Source organism: Festucalex cinctus, chromosome 7 (assembly GCF_051991245.1).
Source record: "Festucalex cinctus isolate MCC-2025b chromosome 7, RoL_Fcin_1.0, whole genome shotgun sequence".
Classification (NCBI taxonomy): Eukaryota; Metazoa; Chordata; class Actinopteri; order Syngnathiformes; family Syngnathidae; genus Festucalex; species Festucalex cinctus.
Window position 1 is genome coordinate 6,340,057 of NC_135417.1, and position 24,728 is coordinate 6,364,784.

Here is a 24,728-nt window from a genome sequence, read left to right on the forward strand (position 1 = left end):
TCGTCAACTTGTCGCATGTGTCCAGCATATCACTCCGAGACGCCCTCGTCGTGACCACAGCAAATCAACACCTGTGGAGACACACGGTCACGTGGTCATCGGCGCACTTTTAAGTGTCGCCAAATTGGATTTTATTCGACGATCGTGACCTTCAGACTGTTGCCATGGTGACGCACTTACCACTGTGGCACACACTTACTAGATCAAAATCTGGTTGCTGTATTACTGGATTTGGAAGCATGTCAGCGGTCATTTATTGCAGTCAGTTTGTGGAAAAGGACGAATGACTAAATGCAGTTGCGTCCATTTTTCGACACTGCATGACAATTGTTACAGCTGGCAAATCAGGGGCTTTTGCGGGAAGAGGAAGGAACACAATTGTGCTTGTTTTTAAATAAAGAAATGTATAATATATAGGCAATATATTGAGTAATAATGAGCAATAATGGAGTAAAAACAAAAATAGAAAATTAGTCATAAGACAAGTGAAACAAAATTGCACAAATATCATAAGTAGGTATAAGTTCGGTCAAGGTTAATGTTTATTATATTTATACAGTAAATACTCCCCAAGTGCTGCACATGCACATATAAAAAAAAAAAAAAAAAAAAACTAACAATGGAGAAGAAAAAATACAAATGAAAACTATAAAAAGGAGATGTCCAGCTCAGCTCGCGTACATTTAAAATAAAGTAAAAACATTTGTAGTCAATAAAATAATTCTAAATAAATTAATAACAAAATATGGCAGACACCACAAAACACTAAAAACATATGCTAGTTCTCATGCTGAGTAACAAGCCAAAGAATCAATACACTTTTTTTTTAGACGGGTTTTAAAAGTGGATAGTGAGGATAGGATAGAGAAGCAAGTTATTCATTGAAACCATTTTTTTTTTTGCAACGTTTTTTTTTTTCCTCGACAGAATCGACATCAAATACAATACAAACAAATTAAGCACCACATAATGTCACAAGTTGATTACAGAAAGCTTAAAAGAAATATACACTTAAAAAACAAAGAACAAGAGGCGTTGTTACAAATTGTCAAAAAAAGAAAAGGATCCCATAAATATTTTAAATTAAATAAAAGTAATTTAAAAAAAAAATCAAAAGCATGGGCATATTTCTGATCTATAAACCTTAACGATTTTGCAAAGAGACAGATCTTATTCTTGCATTGAAGCCAAACACTACGCCAGCAAATGAAATGCGGAAGAGCGGAAGTTGTCGTTCTTGTTTTGAAAGCGTGTCCGGAAGTTAAGCGCATCCATATTTTCCACACCATAGTGTGACATGGTGGACGCGCAGAGTGGCATCCGAGCTCGCTCGAAGGCTCCGCGCCGCCGCGGTGCCATTTGACGGAAGATGTTAAAGAAACGCGAGCTTCTGGTGAGTCACAACTTGTGTCTCCGGCTTTCGCTGTTTGTTGACTGGAGTTCGTTGGAGCAATTTGGGCGAAGCGCTTGCAGGCAGACGGGCAAGCTGACGAGCGTATCCGGCCGGGGCGCAAGGAAGGCGGAAGGATGGCTCGTTAGCTTCCCGCTGTTAGCATGTTGCTAACGGCCGACCGCCAAGGGGGACGATGCGAGTGTGTTCGTCGCCCCCCACAAAAGCGCTGATTTGCTCGGGTAGCGGAAGGTTTGCTCCCAGTCAGCTGGGCGTTGAAGTGACGACAGCGGGTAGGCAGGTAGGTTGGTCAGGTAGGCAGGTGGCGTGCTGATTATGCGAGCTCGCCGGCTCACAGGGAGACCTTCTTTGCTTTTTTTTTTCGGTCACTACAGCTAACCACCATCCTTATTTTCACCACTCTCCCCTATTTGCTTTTATTTGCTGTCTGGAATTAAGTTATGAACATACACCACAAGTCTTGTTTATTTGTCCGTAACGCCGAGTTGTCCCACAGCTTGTACTTTGCCTGATGGATGACGTATTACTTTTGTTGATAAAACTACCAACTAAACATTAGCGGAGACATTTCCATTTAACTAAAAAGTACACACACGCACACACAAACCTTGTATAGTGAGCGATTTTGGAATAATTCACTGTTCCCTAATCGGAACCAGAACTTGTTCTAAATAAATTAAACTAGAGGTGTCATCATTTGGGATGGGCAAGCACCGATATCAAGTATCGATATTGGGCCATTACTTGGCCTTATTCCAAGATATCGGATCTATTGATATTTGCAGCGGCGGCCGATACCGTTTTACTAGGTGTGTGAATTGCCTCGTATTGGCGATTTGATCTGTATCATGATTCATAGGTCACAATTTGATTTGATATCAATTAATCCCAAATACGAACCTATAAATTGATTATTGCGATTTAAAAACAAAAACTCAAACTTAGGAAATACTAAGCCGTAAACTTGTACATGCACACTAACTGAAACTTCAACACTGTATTAAACAGGTTGCAATATGTTTCATGTTTCAATAGCATTAAAATCAAATATGAAGGCTTACAGGGATACTTGACTTATTTAGCCATTTTAGGCAGTCAATTTTTGCCTATAATACATTTGATATATTCATTATTTTTCTGTACAATTGGGACTCTTAAAAACACATTTTGCAACTTGCTGTCAACTGAAAATGACATCACAATGTGCTCAGGGCTCAGGTAACCAATCACAGCTCAGCTTGTGAATGTCACATGACCAAACCTAAAAAACAGGTGAACTGTGTGATTGGTTACCTGAGTCCTTGTGATGAAAAATAATTAAAGTATCAAATTAATTATAGAATAAATATTCACTTTTTATTGCTATAATGGGCGACATAAGTGAAGTATCTCTTTAATATTTCATGAATATGACATTCTTCCATGCTTAAAGTGTGAACCCTAAGTAAGACTCTTTATTGAACATTTCCATTAAAAATTGATGTTTAAATATTGATTCGGCTGCATATTGAATCAATACAAGAATTGCGCGCTGAAATATCGCCATATATTGCTGAATCGATTCTTCTTAACACCCCTATCTTTTACCATCAGGAACTCGAAATGAGAGAAAATTACCATTCATTTTATGCGATTAAAAAAAAATAATTTTTTATATATATATATATATATATATATATATATATTAGAGGTGTGCAAAATTTCCGATTCTTAGATTATTCACGATTCGGCCGTGGAACAATCGAGAACGATTCACAAACGTCCAAATTCCGATTATATAAATATGCCAAGGGAAGCGAAACGAGCGAAAAGTACGCGGAACTGAAACGCAGTAGCGCGCGCGGTCTTCGGGACGCTTTTTGGGACGGACCGAGAGTACACATCCACAACTCACGCCTCGAGATTCAAAACAACAACAAGCATGGCTGAGCTGACCAACCCACCTCTTCGTCAGATCAGACCTGCTCCGAAAAGCCAAACAACTTGAGGCGGAAGTATCAGCTAGCTGGCTGCAGTGCGTCGGTTAGCGTTCTACAGGGCGCCGCGCAGTGATGCGAACGAACGAACAGAAAAGTAGTGGCTGGCGGTAATGGCGTCTGACTTTATTCAGAAAAGAGTATTGTGATGGAAATGTATCACGCTTTTGAAAACAAATAGTTTTTAGAAGAAAAACGCTTTATTTCCGAGACCCCAGCCAGCTTGCTGGACTATTTTCTTTTTTATTTTCTTCTCGTCCAACGTCGAACCAGAACGCGTGTCACCGAACGCTGTCAGAAAGAAGTCAGTGCTGATCGCACACACGGGAGGTGAGGATCAAATTGAGATTCATGTTAAAAAAGCCGAACGATCCCATTAATGTTTACACGTTCATGTTTACACAAGTTAAAAAGCAGAAAAGCACTTGAGGGTTTTTTTTTTTTTGTACCTCTGAGAAACTTTAATGTTTACATGTTCATCTTTACACAACTTAAAAAGCAGGAAAGCACTTTTTTTTTTTTTTAGGCATTTGTATTGAAGTAGTAGTTCACATTGTCTTTCATTTATACCTCAATGCACTTTTGAGTGGATAAAAATAATATATTTTTGCTCAATGCTATGTTTTATTCTGTTGAAGACTGAATATACTTAAAAGCTGTTGTTACAGAATGAGGACTTGAGTATTTTATTTACTGTTTTGAACTGTTAACTTGATACTGAAATAGTAGTTTATGTAGGCCTGAGAGGACTTTTGTACTATTTTTGTAACTAATGTACGAAACATTAAAAGCACAAAAATACATTGTTTTTTTTCTGCTGCCTGGGGGGGAAATCAATAATCGTTTTATAATCGAATCGTAGCCTCTGAATCGTAATCGCAATCGAATCGTGAGGTGCCCCAAGATTCCCACCTCTAATATATATATATATATATATATATATATATATATATATATATATATATTTTTTTTTTTAAGGAAAACTGCTATCTAGGGATGTATAAGTCTTTCTCTAAAATGATCTATCGTTGTTTTTTGGGGAGGGAAATTTATGCATCAAAAGTATGAATGGAATCGGCACGTGCTAGCTGTATTGTGACTACTCTGAAGGGCTGTGTACTCGTACTGGTATCAGTGTGAACAACAGTGGTATCAAACACTCCTATTAATAATTAATTTCACGTGTGATTGGGTTAAACGATAGATTCAATTCAAGGATGAAATGGATTTATTTCTAACAATCCCATCCCAATTCCAAACGACTTGAAATCATTTCAGTAACTTTTTTTTTAGACCAGAAAAACTAACCGTATTCATTTATCCCCGACCCCAATGCCATTCTTTCTTGGACAAATCAAAGATTTCCTGTTGAGAAACAATTCTGAGGATTTAAATGTTTTGAACAAGTTAAAAGTAGTTCTCTAACCTATGAATCGATTTTCAAAAGAGTCACAATTAACTTGATCATGAATTGAAGTTGTTGATGCAACTGTAATTTGAAATGGCCGATTCCCACCAGAGCTGAAGACTTTTTACTTTTTCTTCTTCATCTTGAAAGTGTCATTAGCTGCTGACGTCGAAACAATAAAAAACAAAACAAAGCAACAAGAACAACAAAAGCCAACTGAGGTTACGAGCGACACAAACGTCTCCATTGTGTGTCCCAAAAAGTGACGAGCTGCCAAAGCATTTGTGCGACTGGTTCGACGGGATTGTTTGGACGTCGCCAGCCAGCGGTGAACGCCCGTCACACACACACAACCGCCCGCCCTCGGGCGTTTGCTCTGTTTTCGCGGCGTTGCCGCCTCCTGCCACCCGAGTAAAAACGCACACCTTGCTCGCTCAAAACACTTTCAAAATATCTGTCACAATAAAAATGTCGATACATCGGCCCATTCGTCAAATTCTCGGAATCGGTTGAGGTGCTTTGCATGCAATTGCTAACCGTTTGACCCACTGACAGGATAGCCCATAGGCAAAGACTTTTGAGGTGGCGAGGCGGCCATATTGCTCCTCCCAAAAGATGGCTCTGCCAAATCTAAGATTAGGGCCTAAAGAACTGAGCGATAAAAGGAAAAGGGTGTCTTCAAAGCAGCACATACCATCCACTTGTTTATTTTTTATTTATTTATTTTTTTACTTGTGAAAAAAATAGTGAGTACCGCGGCACAAACCCCACCTCCGGCCTTCTACTAACTAAATGTCTCATCTGTACGTATAGTGTATAGTTGATACAGTAGTCTGCTTGTGAGGTGTGAGTAACAAGATGGCCGCCCTGACTTCAACGGCTTGAACTTGCGCGTATTGGCTGTCGGCTATCCAGTCATATATACAGGGTAGTGATCGACGGTGCCTTCAACTTTGAAATCGGATGATTTTTGGGTTCATTTGGAGTCCGGCATCAATCAAAAAACAACAACAACAAAAAAACGGGCCTTTTAATGAGCCGATTTTTACGTCATCACAATTTGTCGAAGAAAGAAATAAATACGACGTAATTCTGTACTTTCGTACTTTGAATCAAGTCAAGTGAAATGAAGTTGAGGGTGTGGTCCGCCTCGCCTCTCGCTATCCCAACCAAAGTCCGCTGGGATGGAGTGAGTCCAGCGTGCCGCCAAACCGTCAAGCAGGAGAAGCCATCTGCTGTCTCCAGCACGCGATGGCCCCGCCCACAGCGCCTTCTGATTGCTGTCACTTTCTTTCAACTTTTTTTTTTTTTTTTTAAACATGTTGTACTTGCAAATGTCTTTCACAGAAACTTTTTCATCCAGTTCACTGTTGGATTTTGTATCATCAATCTGTATATAAGTATTAGAGGTGTGCAAAATTTCCGATTCTTAGATTATTCACGATTCGGCCGTGGAACAATCGAGAACGATTCACAAAAGTCCAAATTCCGATTATATAAATATGCCAAGGGAACCGAAACTAAAAGTGGACCGGAGCGAAAAGTACGCGGAACTGAAACGCAGTAGCGCGCGCGGTCTTCGGGACGCTTAATGGGACGGACCGAGAGTACACATCCACAACTCACGCCTCGACATTCAAAACAACAACAAGCATGGCTGAGCTGACCAACCCACCTCTTCGTGAGATCAGACCTGCTCCGAAAAGGCAAACAACTTCAGGCGGAAGTATCAGCTAGCTGGCTGCAGTGCGTCGGTTAGCGTTCTAAAGGGCGCCGCGCAGTGATACGAACGAACGAACAGAAAAGTAGTGGCTGGCGGTAATGGCGTCTGACTTTATTCAGAAAAAGAGTATTGTGGTGGAAATGTATCACGCTTTTGAAAACAAATAGTTTTTTTTTAGAAGAAAAACGCTTTATTTCCGAGACCCCAGCCAGCTTGCTGGACTATTTTCCTCTCGTCCAACGTCGAACATGAACGCGTGTCACCGAACGCTGTCAGAAAGAAGTCAGTGCTGATCGCACACACGGGAGGTGAGGATCAAATTGAGATTCATGTTAAAAAAGCCGAACGATCCCTTTAATGTTTACACGTTCATGTTTACACAAGTTAAAAAGCAGAAAAGCACTTGAGGGTTTTTTTTTTTTGTACCTCTGAGAAACTTTAATGTTTACATGTTCATCTTTACACAATTTAAAAAGCAGGAAAGCACTTTTTTTTTTTTTTAGGCATTTGTATTGAAGTAGTAGTTCACATTGTCTTTCATTTATATCTCAGTGCACTTTTGAGTGGATAAAAATAATATATTTTTGCTCAATGCTATGTTTTATTCTGTTGAAGACTGAATATACTTAAAAGCTGTTGTTACAGAATGAGGACTTGAGTATTTTATTTACTGTTTTGAACTGTTAACTTGATACTGAAATAGTAGTTTATTTAGGCCTGAGGGGACGTTTGTACTATTTTTGTAACTAATGTACGAAACATTAAAAGCACCAAAATACATTGGTTTTTTTCTGCTGCCTGGGGGGAAATCAATAATCGTTTTATAATCGAATCGTAGCCTCTGAATCGTAATCGCAATCGAATCGTGAGGTGCCCCAAGATTCCCACCTCTAATAAGTATATATATATATATATATATATATATATATATATATATATATATATATATATATATATATATATATATATATATATATATATATATATATATATATATATATATATATATATATATATAATAGTAACCTGATGGACGTGTGTGTGTGTGTGTGTGTATTTGCATGTAGGACATGTGTGCGCGTGTCGGGCGGAGCATGTTTACTTGAATTGACGGTGGGTGAGAAATAGCCTTAAGGTTTTGCGAGGGTTGACAAACTTGACAGTCACGGAGCTTGCGTACGGTAAACTTGCTTTGTTTGTTCCCGTCACCTCGCCTTCACGTCCTCATGAAAACGCTTGAGAAGTTCTTCCACGTAAGACTCCAAACTCCTGGAGTTTCCTCCACTCACGCAAATTGGAGCGGTCACGAGCATTTGTTTATTTGGATTCGTTGGTGAAGTGAATAGGCCAAGCGGCGAACAAACAACAACCCTTTACCTCTTTCTGTCGCCCGCAGCCACGTCAGAGAACACAACAGCTCCGAACGCGCTTAGCTTACCAAAACAAATCCTGTGTTGCCTTCACGGGCTGTCCAGACCATAGGAAACTAGCCCACCCGCGACCCACGCACAAGACAGAACGCTTGACGTTTTTGAAATGAAATTGGAGATGTTACATCATATAAGCAGGTATTTTTTTACTTTGCCTACACTTTAGCATGTGTGAGTTTAGTGACTGAAGTGACTTTTTTTTTTTTTTTAGTATGTATACTGAATTTATTTATAAATACAGGGTTTACATGTCATGTTTCATGCAACATGAAAAGTTGGATATGTCGAGTGGTAAATTGTAACTAGTAGAAACAAAAACTGATATTAAAAGGCTTCATTTGCCTTCATCTTAAGATCCTGTAATAATACATAATAGCTCTGATATTGTTTATTATAATTAACCTTTTGTTGGGTAAAAAAAATCGTTGAAAAGGACCTTGAAAAAAATAATTTCACTTGATATCGCAATCGTCATTTTTTGGGGAAAAAAATTGCAATTCGATTATTTTCCATAATCGTTTAGCCCTAATTTTTTGTCAATTTCCTGGCTTTCACGCAGCGTTTCGTCCTCGTTTGGCCAAACTGTTCGTGAGCCAAAGCAGTTCGACAAAGTTCGACATTTGCGCCGATTCGAGATTAATCTTACAGCTGCAGAAAAAATACCGTAAATAAAATGACTGAAAGGAAATTGAATTACATGAAGTGGCGTGAACCTGAACATTTTCTGAGTGGTTCTTTTCTCCCACCCGCGTTCAAAACTTGTATACGCACTTCAAAATGTTTGCTTTGTTCTTGTTTTGTTACCTTATTCTTTACTGCACAACCGATATTTATTTTTCTGTACAGCAGTTTGTGTACAGCAATGCCTGTTCTCAAAGCGCTTTATAAAGTTGAGTTGAGTCAATTTTTGTCTCAGCGAATGGCTTGGAATTTGTTTTCCTTTCATTTTCATGATGAAAATGAGGGAAATTTTCTGTGGACGAAATGATGAGTGTTCCACACGCGTGGCGACGATGATGTCATCGTGTTTTTGTTTTCCAGCTTGATGCCGAGCGCAGCGACGTTGACGACGACATGATGGTTCCCGTGCTGAGCTCCAAGAAAGCCAGCGAGCTGCCCGTCAACGAGGTGGCGTGCGCCCTGCAGGTAAGGAGCGCCCGTTTTGCGTCGGTCACGTTGGCGGCGTGTGAACGAACGTTGCATACGTTGCATATGTGCAGGCCAACCTTCAGTCCGGGCTGAGCGAGGACGAGGTGTCCCGACGCAGGATCTACCACGGCTGGAACGAGTTTGACATCGGCGAGGACGAGCCGCTATGGAGGAAGTACATCTCGCAGGTACGCCAAACCAAACGGGGACGGCTTCCTTTCACATGGCAAACACTGCAAAAATGTTTACAGTTGACAAATATTAACAAGATCAGAAAGAAAAAAGCAGTTAGTTTAGTTTAGTCTTTTTTTTTCTTTTCTTTTTTTTCATTAGAAGTACATGTTTTGAATGTATATACAGTATATACACAGTATATATTTTCTATCTGTGGAAATGCAATGTTGTGGAGCGATGGGACAGACACGGTTGGAAAGGTCTTGTTGAGACGAATCCGCGGATGCCCGCCCGCATGCATGCCCCCTTTCGGACATTAGGGTTCGAAAGATAACGGGCGCGCAAAGACCAAAAAAAAAAGAAAAAAAAAAAAAAAAAAAAAAAAAAAAAAGCACGCTGTAAAAAATCTGTGAAACAGAGAGGGAAAACACTGTATATACAAAAATACAAGATCGTTATTCGTGTTTGTTTCTCTTGATTCCTGTGCACTTGTTTTTCGACAACATTTAACTTCCAATTATTTATCTGTATTAATTTCTTGTCCTTTTAAGATATTTGTGAACAGACACGATCAATTGTTTTAGCGAATGTGTTACTTTCCGTCAGGCTGCAAGTCATCCATCCTCGCTGGTGAGGAGAGGAAAAAAAATGTTGTGTGTAAGTCATGTTGGTTTAATAATAAGGAATTTCCGTCAAACGCAGGTAGCGTAACGTATCCGCTTGGCTCGGCGCCCGCTCGCCATCCAAAGTCAACAAGTTGGTTGGTGCCTTGTAAACATTGTTGCCCTTTGACCTTCACTCCACATATTTGTTTCCACTGGCAAAATCTCCACCCACACAGGAGCCTCAAGCACTTTATTGGAATTCTTTATGGTTTTTATTGTCATCATATCCTGTCAGAGGAAGCCGCTGGTTGACCCTTGACCTCTGCCTTCTGTCATAAAAGTGCCGCGTTGCCATGGCGAGCGCTTCGTCACAGCGTTTGCCCTCATGTGGATTTCCCACGACTCCAAATTCCTTTCTCGCGATTTGGGCCTCTGATGAGTCAGTTGATTCCAAATCCAATTCCTGATTCCCTGATCAGTTTCTTGTACGTGCGTATAGACGATGAGTCTATCAGTCAGTCGTATTTCACAAATCAGATTTTGCCATCACAGAAAAGAAAATTATTTCCGCTTTCCAGTCTTATTTCAAACATCACGTCAATTTGCCACTCAACGCAAGATGATATCAGAGTTGCTCAGGTAACGACCAATCACGGCTCACCGTGGCAAAATGGCCGCCTCCTAAAAACGGCGACTCCACTTGTTTTCCACAAAGGCAATATTCATCAGAATAACGGACTAGTTGCCGGCCTGCATCCAGGTTATTTGAGTTAACTAAAACTAACGAAAAAACTAAAATTCAAAAAGCAATTTCATTAACAAAATAAAATAAAAAGGAAAACTAACTGAAACTACATTTTATGCTTACAAAACTAACTAAAACTAACTGATGAGAGCAAAAATGTCCTTAGTTTTCGTCATTGGTAATTAATTGAATGCATGAGCCTTTGGGGATGATTTGAAAAGTGATTTTTGTGTTGATTTATTTTGATATTAACTGGAATAAGGACGTTTGAAAGTGATGTCATCTAGCAGCAGCCAATAGAAAAGCACCAAAAGATGCGTCACTCCCATGCTGTTTTTTTTTTTTTTTTAATATTGCGCACAAATACACATGTACACACAATGTCCAGTAATGAAGTTGTGCATGCGTGATGAACCTCCCCCAGTTCAAAGATCCGCTGATCCTGCTGCTGCTGGCCTCCGCCGTCATCAGCGTCCTCATGCGGCAGTTTGACGACGCCTTCAGCATCACCGTGGTACGACGCCGCATCTCACTTTCACACTGTTAGCGTAAGCCACTCACCTGTACAAATGACTGGAGAGCCCATAGCCCGTGCGCGCCAGTGCGAGCCGTTGAAGTCACAGGGCGGCCATCTTGCTACTCCCACCTCGCCTGCAGACTTTTGGCACTGTATCAACTATACATACAGATGAGACATACAGCTCATATGCAGTTCATATAAGACCGGAGGCGGGGTGGGGGTTTGTGCCGGGGTGCTCACGATTTTTTAACGTTTTTTAAAATAAAAAATGAACAAGTGGACGCTATGTGCTGCTTTGAAGACCTTTTTATTTTATCACTCCGTCCTTAGACCCCAATATTGGATTTGGCAGAGGCAATTTTTTTTTTTTAATTAGTTATAATTCTTTCATGTGAAATGCCTACTCATTTAGTCGTAGTTATTGTTTATTAATGAGGGTTTTAGTCTAGTCTAGTTTTAGTCCGGGGAAAAATGTGTGTTGGGCGTAATTATTTTTTAGTTTTTGTTGATGAAATTAACGCCACTTGGAAGGAGCAATATGGCGGCCTTGTGACCTCAGAAGTCTTGGCCTCTCAGCTATCCAGTCATATATATGCATATAAATGAGTGGCTAGCGCTGACGGCGATGTCCGCGTCTCCCAACAGGCCATCATCATCGTGGTGACGGTGGCTTTCGTCCAGGTGAGTCGCGAGATGTCAAGCAAGCGCACGCACGGTGGGGAAAATTGACGTCCGCTCTTGCTTTTTATCGAGCAGGAGTATCGCTCGGAGAAGTCTCTGGAAGAGCTGGGAAAACTGGTCCCGCCGCAATGTCACTGGTACGTCCTCCTCGTCCTTGTTGTTGGCGTTGCAAATTGTGGAATAAGTTCAGCCGTGTTGGGAATGGCTCCCTCGAAACATGCAGACGATTGATTGACCTCGACAGCGGCCACGAGTTAATAGGGGGACAGAAATAGAGCAGGCAGGACTAATATTGACGCATCATTCTGACAGAAACGGGCCTTAATTTAAAAAAAGGAATTAATTAAAATAGGAATTAAAAAAGAATTTAAAAAAAAAAGTTGTCCATAAATTTCTATGGAACATTTCCAAAATTGCCATTAAACTTTACCGAAATGTCCACCTGGGGCAGTATATGGATATATTTGGGACTGCAGATGAAAAAAATAGCCTTTTGGCTAATTCGGGCATATTTACGGAAATGTTGATGAATATGTACTGTCCCTGATACAAATAATCAAATAAATATATGTCAAAAAAAATGAGGAGGTACCAAGTTATCGACAATATTGATGTCCCACGTGCAAAAGTTCCAGAAGAACAAACTGAGAGAAATGGATCAAGTGGCTTGTCTTTGCCCGGTCTGCAAGCCATTTTGATGGACCGGCATTATGCATTCCAAAAGAACGATGATGCCATTTGTGGCTTGGGGTGTGCCTCCAACTTGGACCATAAATAGTTGTCTTTCGTTCCCAAACAGCAAAAAGCAGGCGGCTGCTGTCTTTCCTCGCCCACGTGCATGAGGGACGCATGAAAACATGTCCAAGTGAAAATATGATGTCGAGACTCGTTGGGGACCTTCCACCTTATTGTTGCAAAGAAAAACATTTGCCTGGAATTGTTCTTTAAAGTAGCACTCGGGAACTTTTCAACCTGAATAAATTATTTTCATAACTTTTCTGACTAAACATGGACTTGAAACTAGTTGAATGGTACCTTTTGCTCTGGTGTGAGGGGGTCTGTATCATTTTTACTGGCACGAAGCGACTTGGAGGAGGATGGTAGGGAAAACTGCCACACAAAAAAAAAAAAAAAAAAACTACAAATGTGCTGACTGCTTTATAGCAAACGTCGCCCCATATTGTGAACATGACGACGACGATATTGTGGCAGTTTTAATATCGCGTTATCTAGATATTGCACTTATCGATACATCCTTTGATGTGGCGGGCGAGCGCTGCAGCCAGATTGTTGACGCGCACGCATGTGGATTTGCCGCTTTCAGCATCCGTCAAGGTGAGCTGCAGCACCTGCTGGCCAGGGAGCTGGTCCCGGGAGACACGGTGTGCCTGGCGGTGGGAGAGCGCGTGCCGGCTGACCTGCGCCTTTTCGAGGTGAGCGATAGCTAGCTAGCGTGCCTTCGACGTCGTTGGGCCCACTGACCCGCCGCTGGCAATCCTACCACCGCATAGGCCAGCGACCTGTCGGTGGACGAGTCCAGTCTGACGGGGGAAACGGCGCCGTGCTCCAAGTCGACGGCGCACCAGCCGCCCGCCAACAACACCGACATGGCTTCCCGCGCCAACATCGCCTTCATGGGCACGCTGGTCCGATGCGGCAAAGCCAAGGTACGCAAACGGACGGACAGATAGACTGATGCTCTCGTCATCACACCAGGAAAGCATGAAACATGTTAATTACGTATGTGTCACGTCACGTGTATGATTGACACTTGATAGTGTTGTCACAATAACCAAAATTTGGACTTCAATACGATACCTGCATAAAAGAGAGACCATCATACCGGTACTGCAACAAAAATGTAAAACATCAACAAAAGCAGCAAAATTAAAACTAGCAAAAGAACTTCAAATTATTTTGTATTTTTCATTTATTCAAATTAAAATGAAAAAACTAAAATTCAAAAACCAATTTTGTTAAGGAAGTAAAATAAAAATGAATACGCATTTAAAAAAATGAAAACTAACTGAAACTACATTTTAAAATTCAAAAAGCAATTTCATTAACAAAATAAAATAAAAAGAAAAATGCTTTTTAAAAAACGAAAATTACATTTTATGCTTACAAAACTAAAAAATAATGATGGCAAAAATGTCCTTTGTTTTCATCTTTGGAAATTAATTTAATGTTTGAGCCTTAGGGGATGATTTGAAATGTGATGTGAAGTCGATTTATTTTGATATGAAGCGGAATAAGGGCATTTGAAGGTTTGTCACACAAAAGTGATGTCATCAAGCAGCAACCAATAGAAAAGCTACTTCAGATGACGTCACTCCTATGCTGTTTTTTAAGTATTGTGCACAAGTCATACACATTTAAAAAATAAATAAAACTAAAACCAAAACGAAGCATTTATTAAATAACTAAAATAAAAAAGTAACAGAAGCACCATGAAAACTAATTAAAACTAACTGAATTTAAAAAATAAAACAAAGTGAAATGCAAATTGCCAAACTGTAATCACCGTGGAGATAACGCATCTTTTGTTGTCATGACGCTTGGCAGGGGATCGTCATCGGAACGGGAGAGAACTCGGAGTTCGGCGAGGTCTTCAAGATGATGCAGGCGGAGGAGGTGCGTCGTCGTCTCTCGGGATCGCCGGCGCGTCCCAGCTGCTCGCTGACTTCCGGTATGGTTTGTGTGCGTCCGGCAGGCTCCCAAGACGCCACTGCAGAAGAGCATGGACCTGCTGGGAAAGCAGCTCTCGCTCTACTCCTTCGGCATCATCGGTCAGTCATTGGTCAGTCGCCCCGTGTGTGCGCGTGCCACCGTGTCTTCACCTTGCCACGTGTGCTTCCTGCAGGCGTGATCATGCTGGTGGGCTGGCTGCAGGGCAAGAGGATCATGGACATGTTCACCATCGGCGTCAGGTAGCCGCACCTCGTTTCATACCATAGAGAGGCCACACCCACCTTTCGCTTCTTTTATAGGGAAGCCGAAGACAAGGACGAATGGACACTGTAGGGGTGGGCAATCTTGCAAAAATTGAATATCAATTGAATATCATTCATTCTAAAATTATATAAATGTTTCGATTTGATTACGATTTTTTTTTTGTTAATATGAAATAGAAATGAAATTAGAGTAGTATTGAATAAATACTAGGCTAGTAAGGCTACATGTTTGTTTGTGGAAATGAACACATGAATGAATATGAATTATAAAGCACCAAAAGTCACAGTTCTGTTTTCAAATAGTGTATTCAAAAAGGCGAATGTCTTAGTGCACGCAACTTGACTGCTATAAAGTCCTGCTTAAAAAAAAAAAGAGAAAAAAAAAGGGAGGAGCATGTAAACACAAAGCTAAAACATAACGCTAAGTTAAAAAGCGCCTTTTATAAATAAAGGTCAATATTGTAACAAGTAAATTAACAAACCTTGCGAGTGGTTTGCGGGTTATGTAAATTCCTAGTCTGAACGGGCCTTGAATGCAACACAGACTTTTTATTTATTTATTTTTTATTTATTTTTTATTTTTTGCTTGCTGCTACACAATTTAGCGGGCAACTTTTGCAAATTGGCGCTAAGGTGTTAGTTTGCCGCTTGGCATGATCACCTCACAAATGCTAGAGGTCGCTTCTAAAAACAAAACAAAAAAAAACACAAAAACAAAACTGCAGATTTTGTATTTTTTGCACCAATATTCTCTTTAATTTGCATCCATGCGAGGAATTGTGGTGTTTGGGGGAAAAAGTCAACAACTAGGCATCTGGTAACGCGGTCTCGTTGCGGCAAATGCCCGCCTAACCGCCATTGCCAAATGAAAGCTAAGGACGTGCGCGCTCTCCCCCGCAGTCTGGCCGTGGCGGCCATTCCCGAGGGTCTCCCCATCGTGGTGACGGTGACGCTGGCCCTGGGCGTCATGCGCATGGTCAAGAAGAGAGCCATCGTCAAGAAGCTTCCCATCGTTGAGACACTCAGTACGTCCACGTAAAAAAACGCGTCCACGCGCCTCAACAACACGTGTGAACTCGTATGTATGTGTGCGCGTCGCCAGGCTGCTGCAACGTCATCTGCTCGGACAAGACGGGAACGCTGACCAAAAACGAGATGACCGTCACGCAGATGTTCACGTCGGACGGAATCCACGCCGAGGTGCGCTGGAACGTCTCTGCTTTTGTTCCTCCACCTGCTCCCAAGCATCTTCCACTTTTGCTTTCCTACGATTTTCTCATTGAAAAAAACATCATTTATGTGTTGAGTAGTTTTATCGTGGATTTATGACCTAATCAATATATCGATAATCGCGGTATTGTCATATTGTGAGATAATCGTTATCGTGAGCCTTGTATTGCATATCGTATCGTGAGTCGTGATATACCCAGAGGTTCCCATCCCTAGTAAAATATGTGCCCCAGTGAATCTCAGATTTTTTATTTTTTCCTTGCTGTTGCTGACGGCGATGGCGATTTTTTTTTTTTCTTTTTAATTTAATTTTATTTATTTTTTTTGTGTGTGTGTTGCGGCCCAGGTGACGGGCGTGGGCTACAACGGCAGCGGAGAGGTTTTAGCCGACGGAGAAATTGTCCACGGCTTTTCTCACTCGTCCCTCAGCAAGATTGTGGAGGTCAGTCCCTGACTCGATCATACAAAAAATGTAAATGAAAATGGGTGATATCTGATTGGCTGTGAACTTGTGCTGCGCGTGCAGGTGGGCTGCGTGTGCAACGACTCGGTGATCAGGAACGGGACTCTGCTGGGCCGGCCCACGGAAGGCGCGCTCATGGCCCTCGCCATGAAGGTAGGACCACGCGGCGTCGGCCCAATAGACACCAAAAAAAAAATCCATCCTTTTCATACACGGGAGCTGACAACGCTCACTCACAATCCCGTCGTCATTGAATGAAGGATTACCACACAAGATACAAATGTGACTTGAATTGATTGTGTGAGAACCCTCATAACTAAAGACTCATTTTTGCTCATGAGAAATAGCACTCTTTAAAAAAAATAAATAAATAATAATAATAATAATAATACATACATACAGTAATGACATATTTAATAGAAGAAGAAATACAACCTTTTTTGCCTTCATTTTAGTGGACATTGTGCTGCTCATTTTAGCCACCTGGGGGCAGTATACAGATACATTCTTCAGACACAGGAGGAGATGCTCTGTAAGAGGCAGAAATGTTCCTTTTTTTTTTCTTTTTTTTTTACCTAATATGTAATATATATAATCTCGCTCTTCAAGTGAGGATTGTGCCTTTTTGTCTTTTTGTGTTTATACAGCTTGAAGGCCCTTTTTTTTTTTTTTTAAATTATTAAATGAAGGATCCATTTGCCAAATTGCTGCTCATTGGTCGTGGAGTCCGTTGGCACCATACAGTGCTCATATTTCACATTTTTGCCCGCAAACCAAAAATGTTTTTCAGGTCTTTGGCACAATACAAACTCATTTAAAAACATAACTTTGTTAAAAATATATATATATTGTATAAACACTCATTTTCTCATCAGTATCCGCAGCTTCGTCGAGGAAAAGAAACGCATATGCTCGTCTTGGTTTTTTGTTTACTCGAGTCAAAAATAAATCAGCGGGACAAAATTAAAAAATGACGCTCACAAAAATGAAATGACGAAAGAGGAGTCATTCAAGAATCTAGGAGGAGGATGAGGAGGTTAAAAAAACTGTTTTGACTTTACTCCATATTGCCCGACCACATTACTGCTGTGTAGCACACACGTCCCTCCGCCTCAAGACAATCAAATAGGTCCGAAATAAAATGTAAATAATATCCTTTTGTCAGAATGACCTTAAATCACCTTTATCCAAATATTACTTAACTTAAAATTAGAATTTAGCCTTCGACAAACAAAAGTGTGGCCCTGACAATGAAAGAGAAACAAATGTAATAGCTCACGGAAAAAAAAGAAAAAGTTTGCAATGTAGCAAGAGCACAAGGATTTTGATGAATTGGCCCCTCCTACCTTTGGGACTCGTTGGTTCATTGTTGACCTCCGAATCGCAACAAAATGTCAGTGAAATGAGAAGTGATTTTTTTTTTTTTTGCGTCGCTTGCCATCCATCCGCAAGCTAGCCCATGACCATCTCCACTTCTTGATGTTTGTGTTGGTGTTCAGATGGGCTTGGAAGGCGTTCAGCAGGAGTACGTGCGTCTGGAGGAGATTCCCTTCACCTCCGACAAGAAGTGGATGGCGGTGCGCTGCCTTCACCGCACGCAGCAGGTGCGTCACGCCGCCGACCGCCGATAACGAAGCTCCGCCAATGGGAAACACGTCAACATGTGTCGCTCGCACAAAAGATGTGTGAAGCCTTTTGAGGCTCGTACAACAGCTTCAAAACTGATATTTTGAATGTCCAGAAAAAACATGCCTTTGTCAGCCATATTTCAATGTTTGTTTTTTTCCTCCCTTTGGGTGACAGCCAAACCAGTTTTTGACCGTTTAATGTTGCTGACTGCTGGCCAAGAGCTTGTCATCTTTTTTTTTTGTGTATGAATCTTTTGCTATTGTTGCACCTTTGTTGGATGTCATCAGCAGCGGCTTTTCTGTGGTAGCCGGCCGGCATTTGTGTGACTGATGTGGCGTGCGTGTGTGCGTGGTTTCAGGACAAGGCGGGTGTGCTGTTTGTGAAGGGCGCGTACGAGCAGGTGATCGGCTTCTGCAGCTCGTACAACAGCCGAGGGAGCGCCTTTCCTCTCAGCCAGCAGCAGGTGGATCTCTACCAGCAGCACATTAGCTACATGGGCGCCTCCGGCCTGCGAGGTGCACACGACGACAGACGACTTCCCGTGGGCGGGCCAGTTCACCTGACCTTACCTGCTGCGTCTGTCTCTTTTGTCAGTGCTGGCGTTTGCTTCGGGCTACCAAATGGGAACGTTGACCTTCCTGGGACTGGTGGGCATCATCGACCCGCCCAGGTCGGGCGTGAAAGAGGCAGTGGGCACGCTCATCGCCTCGGGCGTCGCCATCAAGATGATCACTGGAGACTCGCAGGAGACGGCCGCCTCCATAGGTCAGTTTTCAAAAGCAATCAGGTGACGTCCTGCGTCGCAATCCAACGCTGGTGTTTTTTTTTTCTTTAATTCTATTTTTTTCTTTAATTCTATTTTTCTTTTTCTTTAATTCTATTTTTTTCTTTAATTCTATTTTTCTTTTTCTTTTTTTCCGTTTTCTTTAATTCTATTTTCATTCTGTCTTTCTTCTTGATATGCAAATTGAAGCGCTGCTTGTGCAAAATAGGAAGTGGAGAAGTCTTTTGGACTGAAGTTGAAACGTCTTCAACAACTGTGCACTTGCATTTATTGCATGTATTGTTCACGTGCACGCGCATGTGCGTGTGTATGCCGCGCTCACACTGGCTCAGAACAAAACAAAAGCAAACACTGCCACCGTTTTGGGTATCAGATTGAGAGGGGAAAACGAGTGCATTTGGAACCAGTGACACGTTGGCTTGGTGAACGTGACCTTCTCACCTTGCTGTTTGTGTGCGTGCGTGCGCAGCCAGTCGTCTGGGCCTGTGGTCCAAAGGAGGCGAATGTTTGTCGGGAGAGGAGGTGGACCGTCTGGACCTGCAGCAGCTCTCACAAATCGTCCCCCGGGTAAGACGCCCACCCACATGTAATACCTGACGCAGACGCAAGGTAAGAGTGGCGCCACTGAGCACGTCTTTTGGTTTGCATGTGCGCAGGTCTCCGTCTTCTACAGGGCCAGCCCCAGACACAAGCTCAAGATCGTCAAGGTGAACACACACAAAACAAAGTCACGAAAAAAATACAATTAAAAAAATGTGGTTAATGAAATAAAATAAAAACGAAAATACTTTTTAAAAATGAAAACTAACTGAAACTACATGTTATGTTTAGAAATCTAACTAAAATGATCGCAAAAATGTCCTTTGTTTTCGTCTTTGGTAATGAATTGAATGCATGAGCCTTTGTGGATGATTTTAAATGTGATTTGAAGTCAATTTATTTTTATATTAACCGGAATAAGGACATATCGTGATGTTTTGATATCGTTAGATCCCTAAAACTAAAATTAAGCATTTATTAAATAACTAAACCTTAAAACTAACTCAATTTAAAAAAACTAAACTCAAAACGAAATCAAAACTAACAAAAATTAAAAGTTCCAAAATGATGACAACCATGACACCAAGACCCAAATGTGAAACGAGATGTAAGCGTTGCGTGTCGTGGCAGTCGCTGCAGAACATGGGTGCGGTGGTGGCCATGACGGGCGACGGCGTGAACGACGCGGTGGCGCTGAAGGCGGCCGACATCGGGGTGGCCATGGGCCGCACCGGAACCGATGTGTGCAAGGAGGCCGCCGACATGATCCTGGTGGACGACGACTTCAACACCATCATGTGAGACGACGAGCGAGCGAACGGTTGCCGAGGAATCGCCAGTGTTGCTCACACGCGTTTGCTTTTGCAGGTCCGCCATCGAGGAAGGCAAAGCCATCTACAACAACATCAAGAACTTTGTGCGCTTTCAACTCAGCACGTGAGTCATCGCCGCCTTCCAAAAAGAAAAAGAAAAAAAATTGTAAAACAGGAAGTTGTCAAGTACGTTGTTAGGCCACCTACGTCGTTTCGACCTTGTGGTGCCCCCTCAATCGTCCATTACCGTCTTCACTCGTGCTTAGAAACTAGCTAAAAACGGGATTGTTTTTAGCCGTTAGGATAATGCTAGTTTACATGGGTGCTACCATCGAAATACTATGCTAACTAGCGTCTAGTAACTTATGTCACATTGAAATTCAAAACACAATTTAAACATCCGTTTCAGTAATGTAGTGCAAGCCAACACTCGCCAAAATAACATACTCACAGAAATATTGATGGAGCCAAAATTAAACTCTACGAACGCGCGGGAGTGAAAAATGGCCATTTTTGTAGCACGTTTGCATGACGTCTTGTTCCGCCCCCTACAGGAGCATTGCGGCGCTGACGCTCATCTCCTTGGCGACGCTGATGAACTTCCCCAACCCGCTGAACGCCATGCAGATCCTGTGGATCAACATCATCATGGACGGGCCGCCCGCGCAAAGGTGACGCGAGCTCACTAAACGACCTTTGAACCCAAACCGACAATGGCTGCAAACGCTGAAATCTTTGTCCAGGCTTCAAACCCTAATTTGACACCCTCACTTTTTTTTTAATTTCTTTTTCAATTTCGATTCTGTCTTGAAAGCCAAATCATTGTCAAGTAGGGCCCAACCGATTAATCGGCCACCGATTATAATCAGCCGCTCATTGGCATTCAAACATTGGCCAAAACTATCGGCCAAATGGCCGATTTCCCCCTTAAAACGTTTGCAAAAAAACTGAAGTTTCCGACGCTGTGAAAGTACCCTGAATGCACCATTTTGCTTGCGTAGCATTAGCAACTAGCAAGTGTGTAGCGTATGTTATTCTGTTGTCACTGTGCGTGCGTGCGTTCAGTCTGGGGGTGGAGCCGGTGGACCGGGCGGTGATCCTGAAGCCTCCTCGCAACGTGTCGGACAGCATCATCACGCGAGGCCTCATCGTCAAAGTTCTGGTGTCGGCCTTCATCATCGTCTGCGGGACGCTCTTCGTCTTCTGGAGAGAGGTGGCGACCCTTGACCCGCCCCTCCCCGTCTTCCTCAATCCCTGATCTTCATCGCGTTTTTGTGCCTTTTCAGCTGCAGGACAACGAGATCACGCCCCGAGACACCACCATGACCTTCACCTGCTTCGTCTTCTTCGACATGTTCAACGCGCTCAGCTCGCGCTCGCAGGTGAGCCGCCGAACAAACGACCGCGCGACTGACATGGATTCCGAGAAGATGCATTTTTGCTCAAGCGCGCAATTTGAGATGCCGTCACAAGAAACGTTTGCAGGCCCCACAGTCAATCCAACACCTTCAATTCACTCACCTGTGTATATATGACTGGATAGCCCATACGTGCATGTGAGCTGTTGAAGTCACAGGGCGGCCATCTTGCTCCTCCCCCCTTGCCAGCAGACTACTGTAGCAACTATACGCTGTACGAACAGATGAGATATATACAGATCGTAGGCAGTTAGTATATGGTGACTATTTTTAACAAGTAAAAATAATAATAAGAAGAAGTGGACATGTATGTGCTGCTTTGACGACCTATTTTTCTTTGCTTAGTTCCTTCGAGCCCAATATTAGATTTGGAAGAGGCTTCTTTTGTTGAATTACAGATATAAGTATTTAATAAAAGAATATACAAGTGTCCCTTTGTACTAAAAGATCATGAAACATATCATTTCTACATGTATTTAAAGCAAGTTGTCAAATGTCTAAAATCCTCTTGATTATGTTTAATACATTTAAAACATCCTAAATGATGCTGTTTCTTCCAAATAGTGTCTGAAATGTTCTCTAATTTGCATCGTGTAAATGTATTGGATAGTATGGTGAGAAAGGTTTCTTGGGAGGAGCAATATGGCCGCCTTGCTACCTCAAAAGTCTTGGCCTAAACTGATCATTTTTTGCAGCCTCCATGTTTGATATTATACTTGTGGGATATGTTTTGCCTACAAAAGTGTTATCGTGCGTGCGTGCAGACGCGTCTGGTGCACGAGATGGGCCTGTGCAGCAACCGCACCTTCTGCCTGGCCGTGCTGGCGTCCATCATGGGCCAGCTGCTGGTCATCTACTTCCCACCGCTGCAGAGGATCTTCCAGACCGAAAGCCTCAGCTTGGCTGGTGAGCAACACAAGCTTAAAAAAATATTCTGCAAAGGTTCTACAAAATCCAGCTTGCACTAGTGTTCATTTTGTCTGCCTTTTTGAAATTTAGTCTTACTTTGAGTCCAATTTCAGTCACACTTTTTCGTTTTTGTCACAGTTATTCAATCTCATCCCATTTTTATTTAGTCTAATTTTAGTCAACAATAACTCGAGCATTTTAGTCTTTATTTTAGTCCCCCCCGCCAAAAAAAAAAAAAAAAAAAAAAAAAAAAAAGTCTAGTTTTAGTCAACTATAAATAGAGCATTTTAGTTTTTTTAGTCCAAAAAATATTTTATTCGTCTAGTTTTAGTCAACTATAAATCTAACATTTGCCTTTTAGTCCCAAAAAAGTTTTTGTCTAGTTTTAGTCAACTATAAATCGAGCATTTTAGTTTTTTAGTCCAAAAAATGTTATTTTATTTGTCCAGTTTTTAGTCAACTATAAATCTAACTTTTTTTTTTTTTACCTTTCACGGTGAATCTCCTTCCTGTCTGTCGCATGTGTTTGTGCCGTGTCTCATGACAGTGTCGCAGACATGACAGATTAGCAGAGACAAGATCTTAACAAAATGTCATTTTCATTTTGTTTTTGTTGATGAACTAAAATGTCCATAAATTTTAGTCCAGTTTTTATGAAGTGAAGGACATTTTTGTCTTGTCTTCATTAGTTGATGAAAATGCAGACTGATTTAGTCCCAGTTATTGATTATTAATGAGGGTTTTAGTCTAGTCTAAGTCTGATGAAAAATGTGCGTTGACAAAATGATTTTTGTTGACGAAATGAACACTAACTTGCACCTATGAATGTGTTGAATGATTCCAAATCAATTGATTGTAAGAATATTGCAGCCATAAAATGAAATTTGCGTTGTCGGTCAGATCTCGTGTTCCTGGTGGCGCTGACGTCGTCCGTGTGCGTCGTGTCGGAGGCCATCAAGCGAGCCGAGCGCTGGCGAAGCGTGCCCAGGAAGGCGCCCGGCGACTGCTTCCATCAGGTATGACGCAAAGGCCGGGACCCGGCGGGACCCGCAGAAGCAGAAGGACAAGATGGCCGACACCGCCTCGATCCTCCCCCGCCCCCCGCCAGCCGCATTCCTCCTCTCTGCGACGTCGCCGAGGTTGACTTTTTGAGCCGTCGGCACGTTTTGGAGTCGCAGCAGGTCTGTCGTAAGGACGTCGTCAACGACGAGGACGTCGGAACAGGTGACGAGCTTCAGGCCTCGAGATTTTGCCTGAAAGCGTTCGATGAATCGTTTCAGCAAACGAGTGGTCGCCAATTGGCAACACACCGCAGGATGAATTCATCGGACAAAAACGATGAGCGACTGCGTTGACAATCGTTCACTCCTTCGTCAATAAAATGTTCCTGAAACGATTAATCGAATGCTCCCTTAACGACTGCAAAGTGCTGTTTGGTGGAGGGACCATCACGAAAAACTGTTCCAAATCCACACGCGTCCTTCAGTCCACTAGTTGTGGTACCGTCACGGCAGGCAGGCTAACGGACGGTTAGCATGTAGCGGCTAAGACGCGGGTGTCGTCAGGGTCCAAAAACTTTTCCAAAACTCTTTAGAAAATCGGCTTTCTTGTAACAAACTGACTTTTTGGGGAGGTAGGGGTGCGTTCAATCAACCCTTTAACAAGCCGCTCGGCCAATCAAGCGGAGGAGCAAACATTGACTTTGAAGGTCCACACATGCAAAATCAACTTGTTTTTAAAGGACTCCTTTATTTTGGTATTTTGTCCCCCCCCCAAAAAAAAAAAAAAAAAAAAAAAAGATGAGATGTAGATGGAAATAATCCAAACATCCAGTCAAGGGCATCTATTCTGTTCCCACATTTTCATTTTTAGTTGGTTTGCTTATTATTATTTTTTCAAGCCTATCAAGGGGATTGTCAAGCATCTGGTGGAGGCTCCTGTTTTAAATACTACTGATTTTTGTTCAAAGTGTGCAGAGGAAATAAAATGCAAACTTTTTTTGTTGTTTGTTGAAGGCTTCAAGTGGCATATTTGTTTTGAGTGAATTGGATGTTTTACACATTTTTTTCGCCATTGCTCAAACATAATTTGAGAAGATCACATTAAAAATGTGTCAAATAATGTAATGATCTGTCCCAGTTGAACGTTTTATGAAGGTTTAAGAGAT

General features: G+C 41.9%; 1 protein-coding gene across 1 annotated transcript; it reads left to right on the top strand.

Moving 5' to 3' along the window:
• Positions 1–1,230: 1,230 nt before the first annotated feature.
• atp2c1 (ATPase secretory pathway Ca2+ transporting 1) lies at positions 1,231–24,583 on the top strand. The gene is made up of 27 exons (XM_077528269.1): positions 1,231–1,393; positions 8,990–9,094; positions 9,169–9,285; positions 11,046–11,135; positions 11,787–11,822; positions 11,898–11,959; positions 13,147–13,255; positions 13,334–13,489; positions 14,388–14,456; positions 14,536–14,611; positions 14,686–14,752; positions 15,677–15,801; positions 15,879–15,976; positions 16,353–16,448; positions 16,533–16,622; positions 17,969–18,073; positions 18,457–18,613; positions 18,693–18,863; positions 19,352–19,449; positions 19,539–19,589; positions 20,053–20,219; positions 20,290–20,358; positions 20,789–20,905; positions 21,300–21,447; positions 21,521–21,616; positions 22,417–22,558; positions 23,462–24,583. The coding sequence occupies exons 1-27, from the start codon at positions 1,370–1,372 to the stop codon at positions 23,581–23,583; spliced, it is 2,763 nt and encodes a 920-aa protein (XP_077384395.1). The 5' UTR covers positions 1,231–1,369; the 3' UTR covers positions 23,584–24,583.
• Positions 24,584–24,728: the final 145 nt, after the last annotated feature.

Coding starts and splice junctions, on each gene's coding strand:
- atp2c1 (XM_077528269.1), top strand. CDS start 1,370: ATGTTAAAGAAACGCGAGCTTCTG. Junction 19,450..19,538: donor TCTCACAAATCGTCCCCCGG/GTAAGACGCCCA, acceptor GCATGTGCGCAG/GTCTCCGTCTTCTACAGGGC. Junction 21,448..21,520: donor TCTTCGTCTTCTGGAGAGAG/GTGGCGACCCTT, acceptor GTGCCTTTTCAG/CTGCAGGACAACGAGATCAC.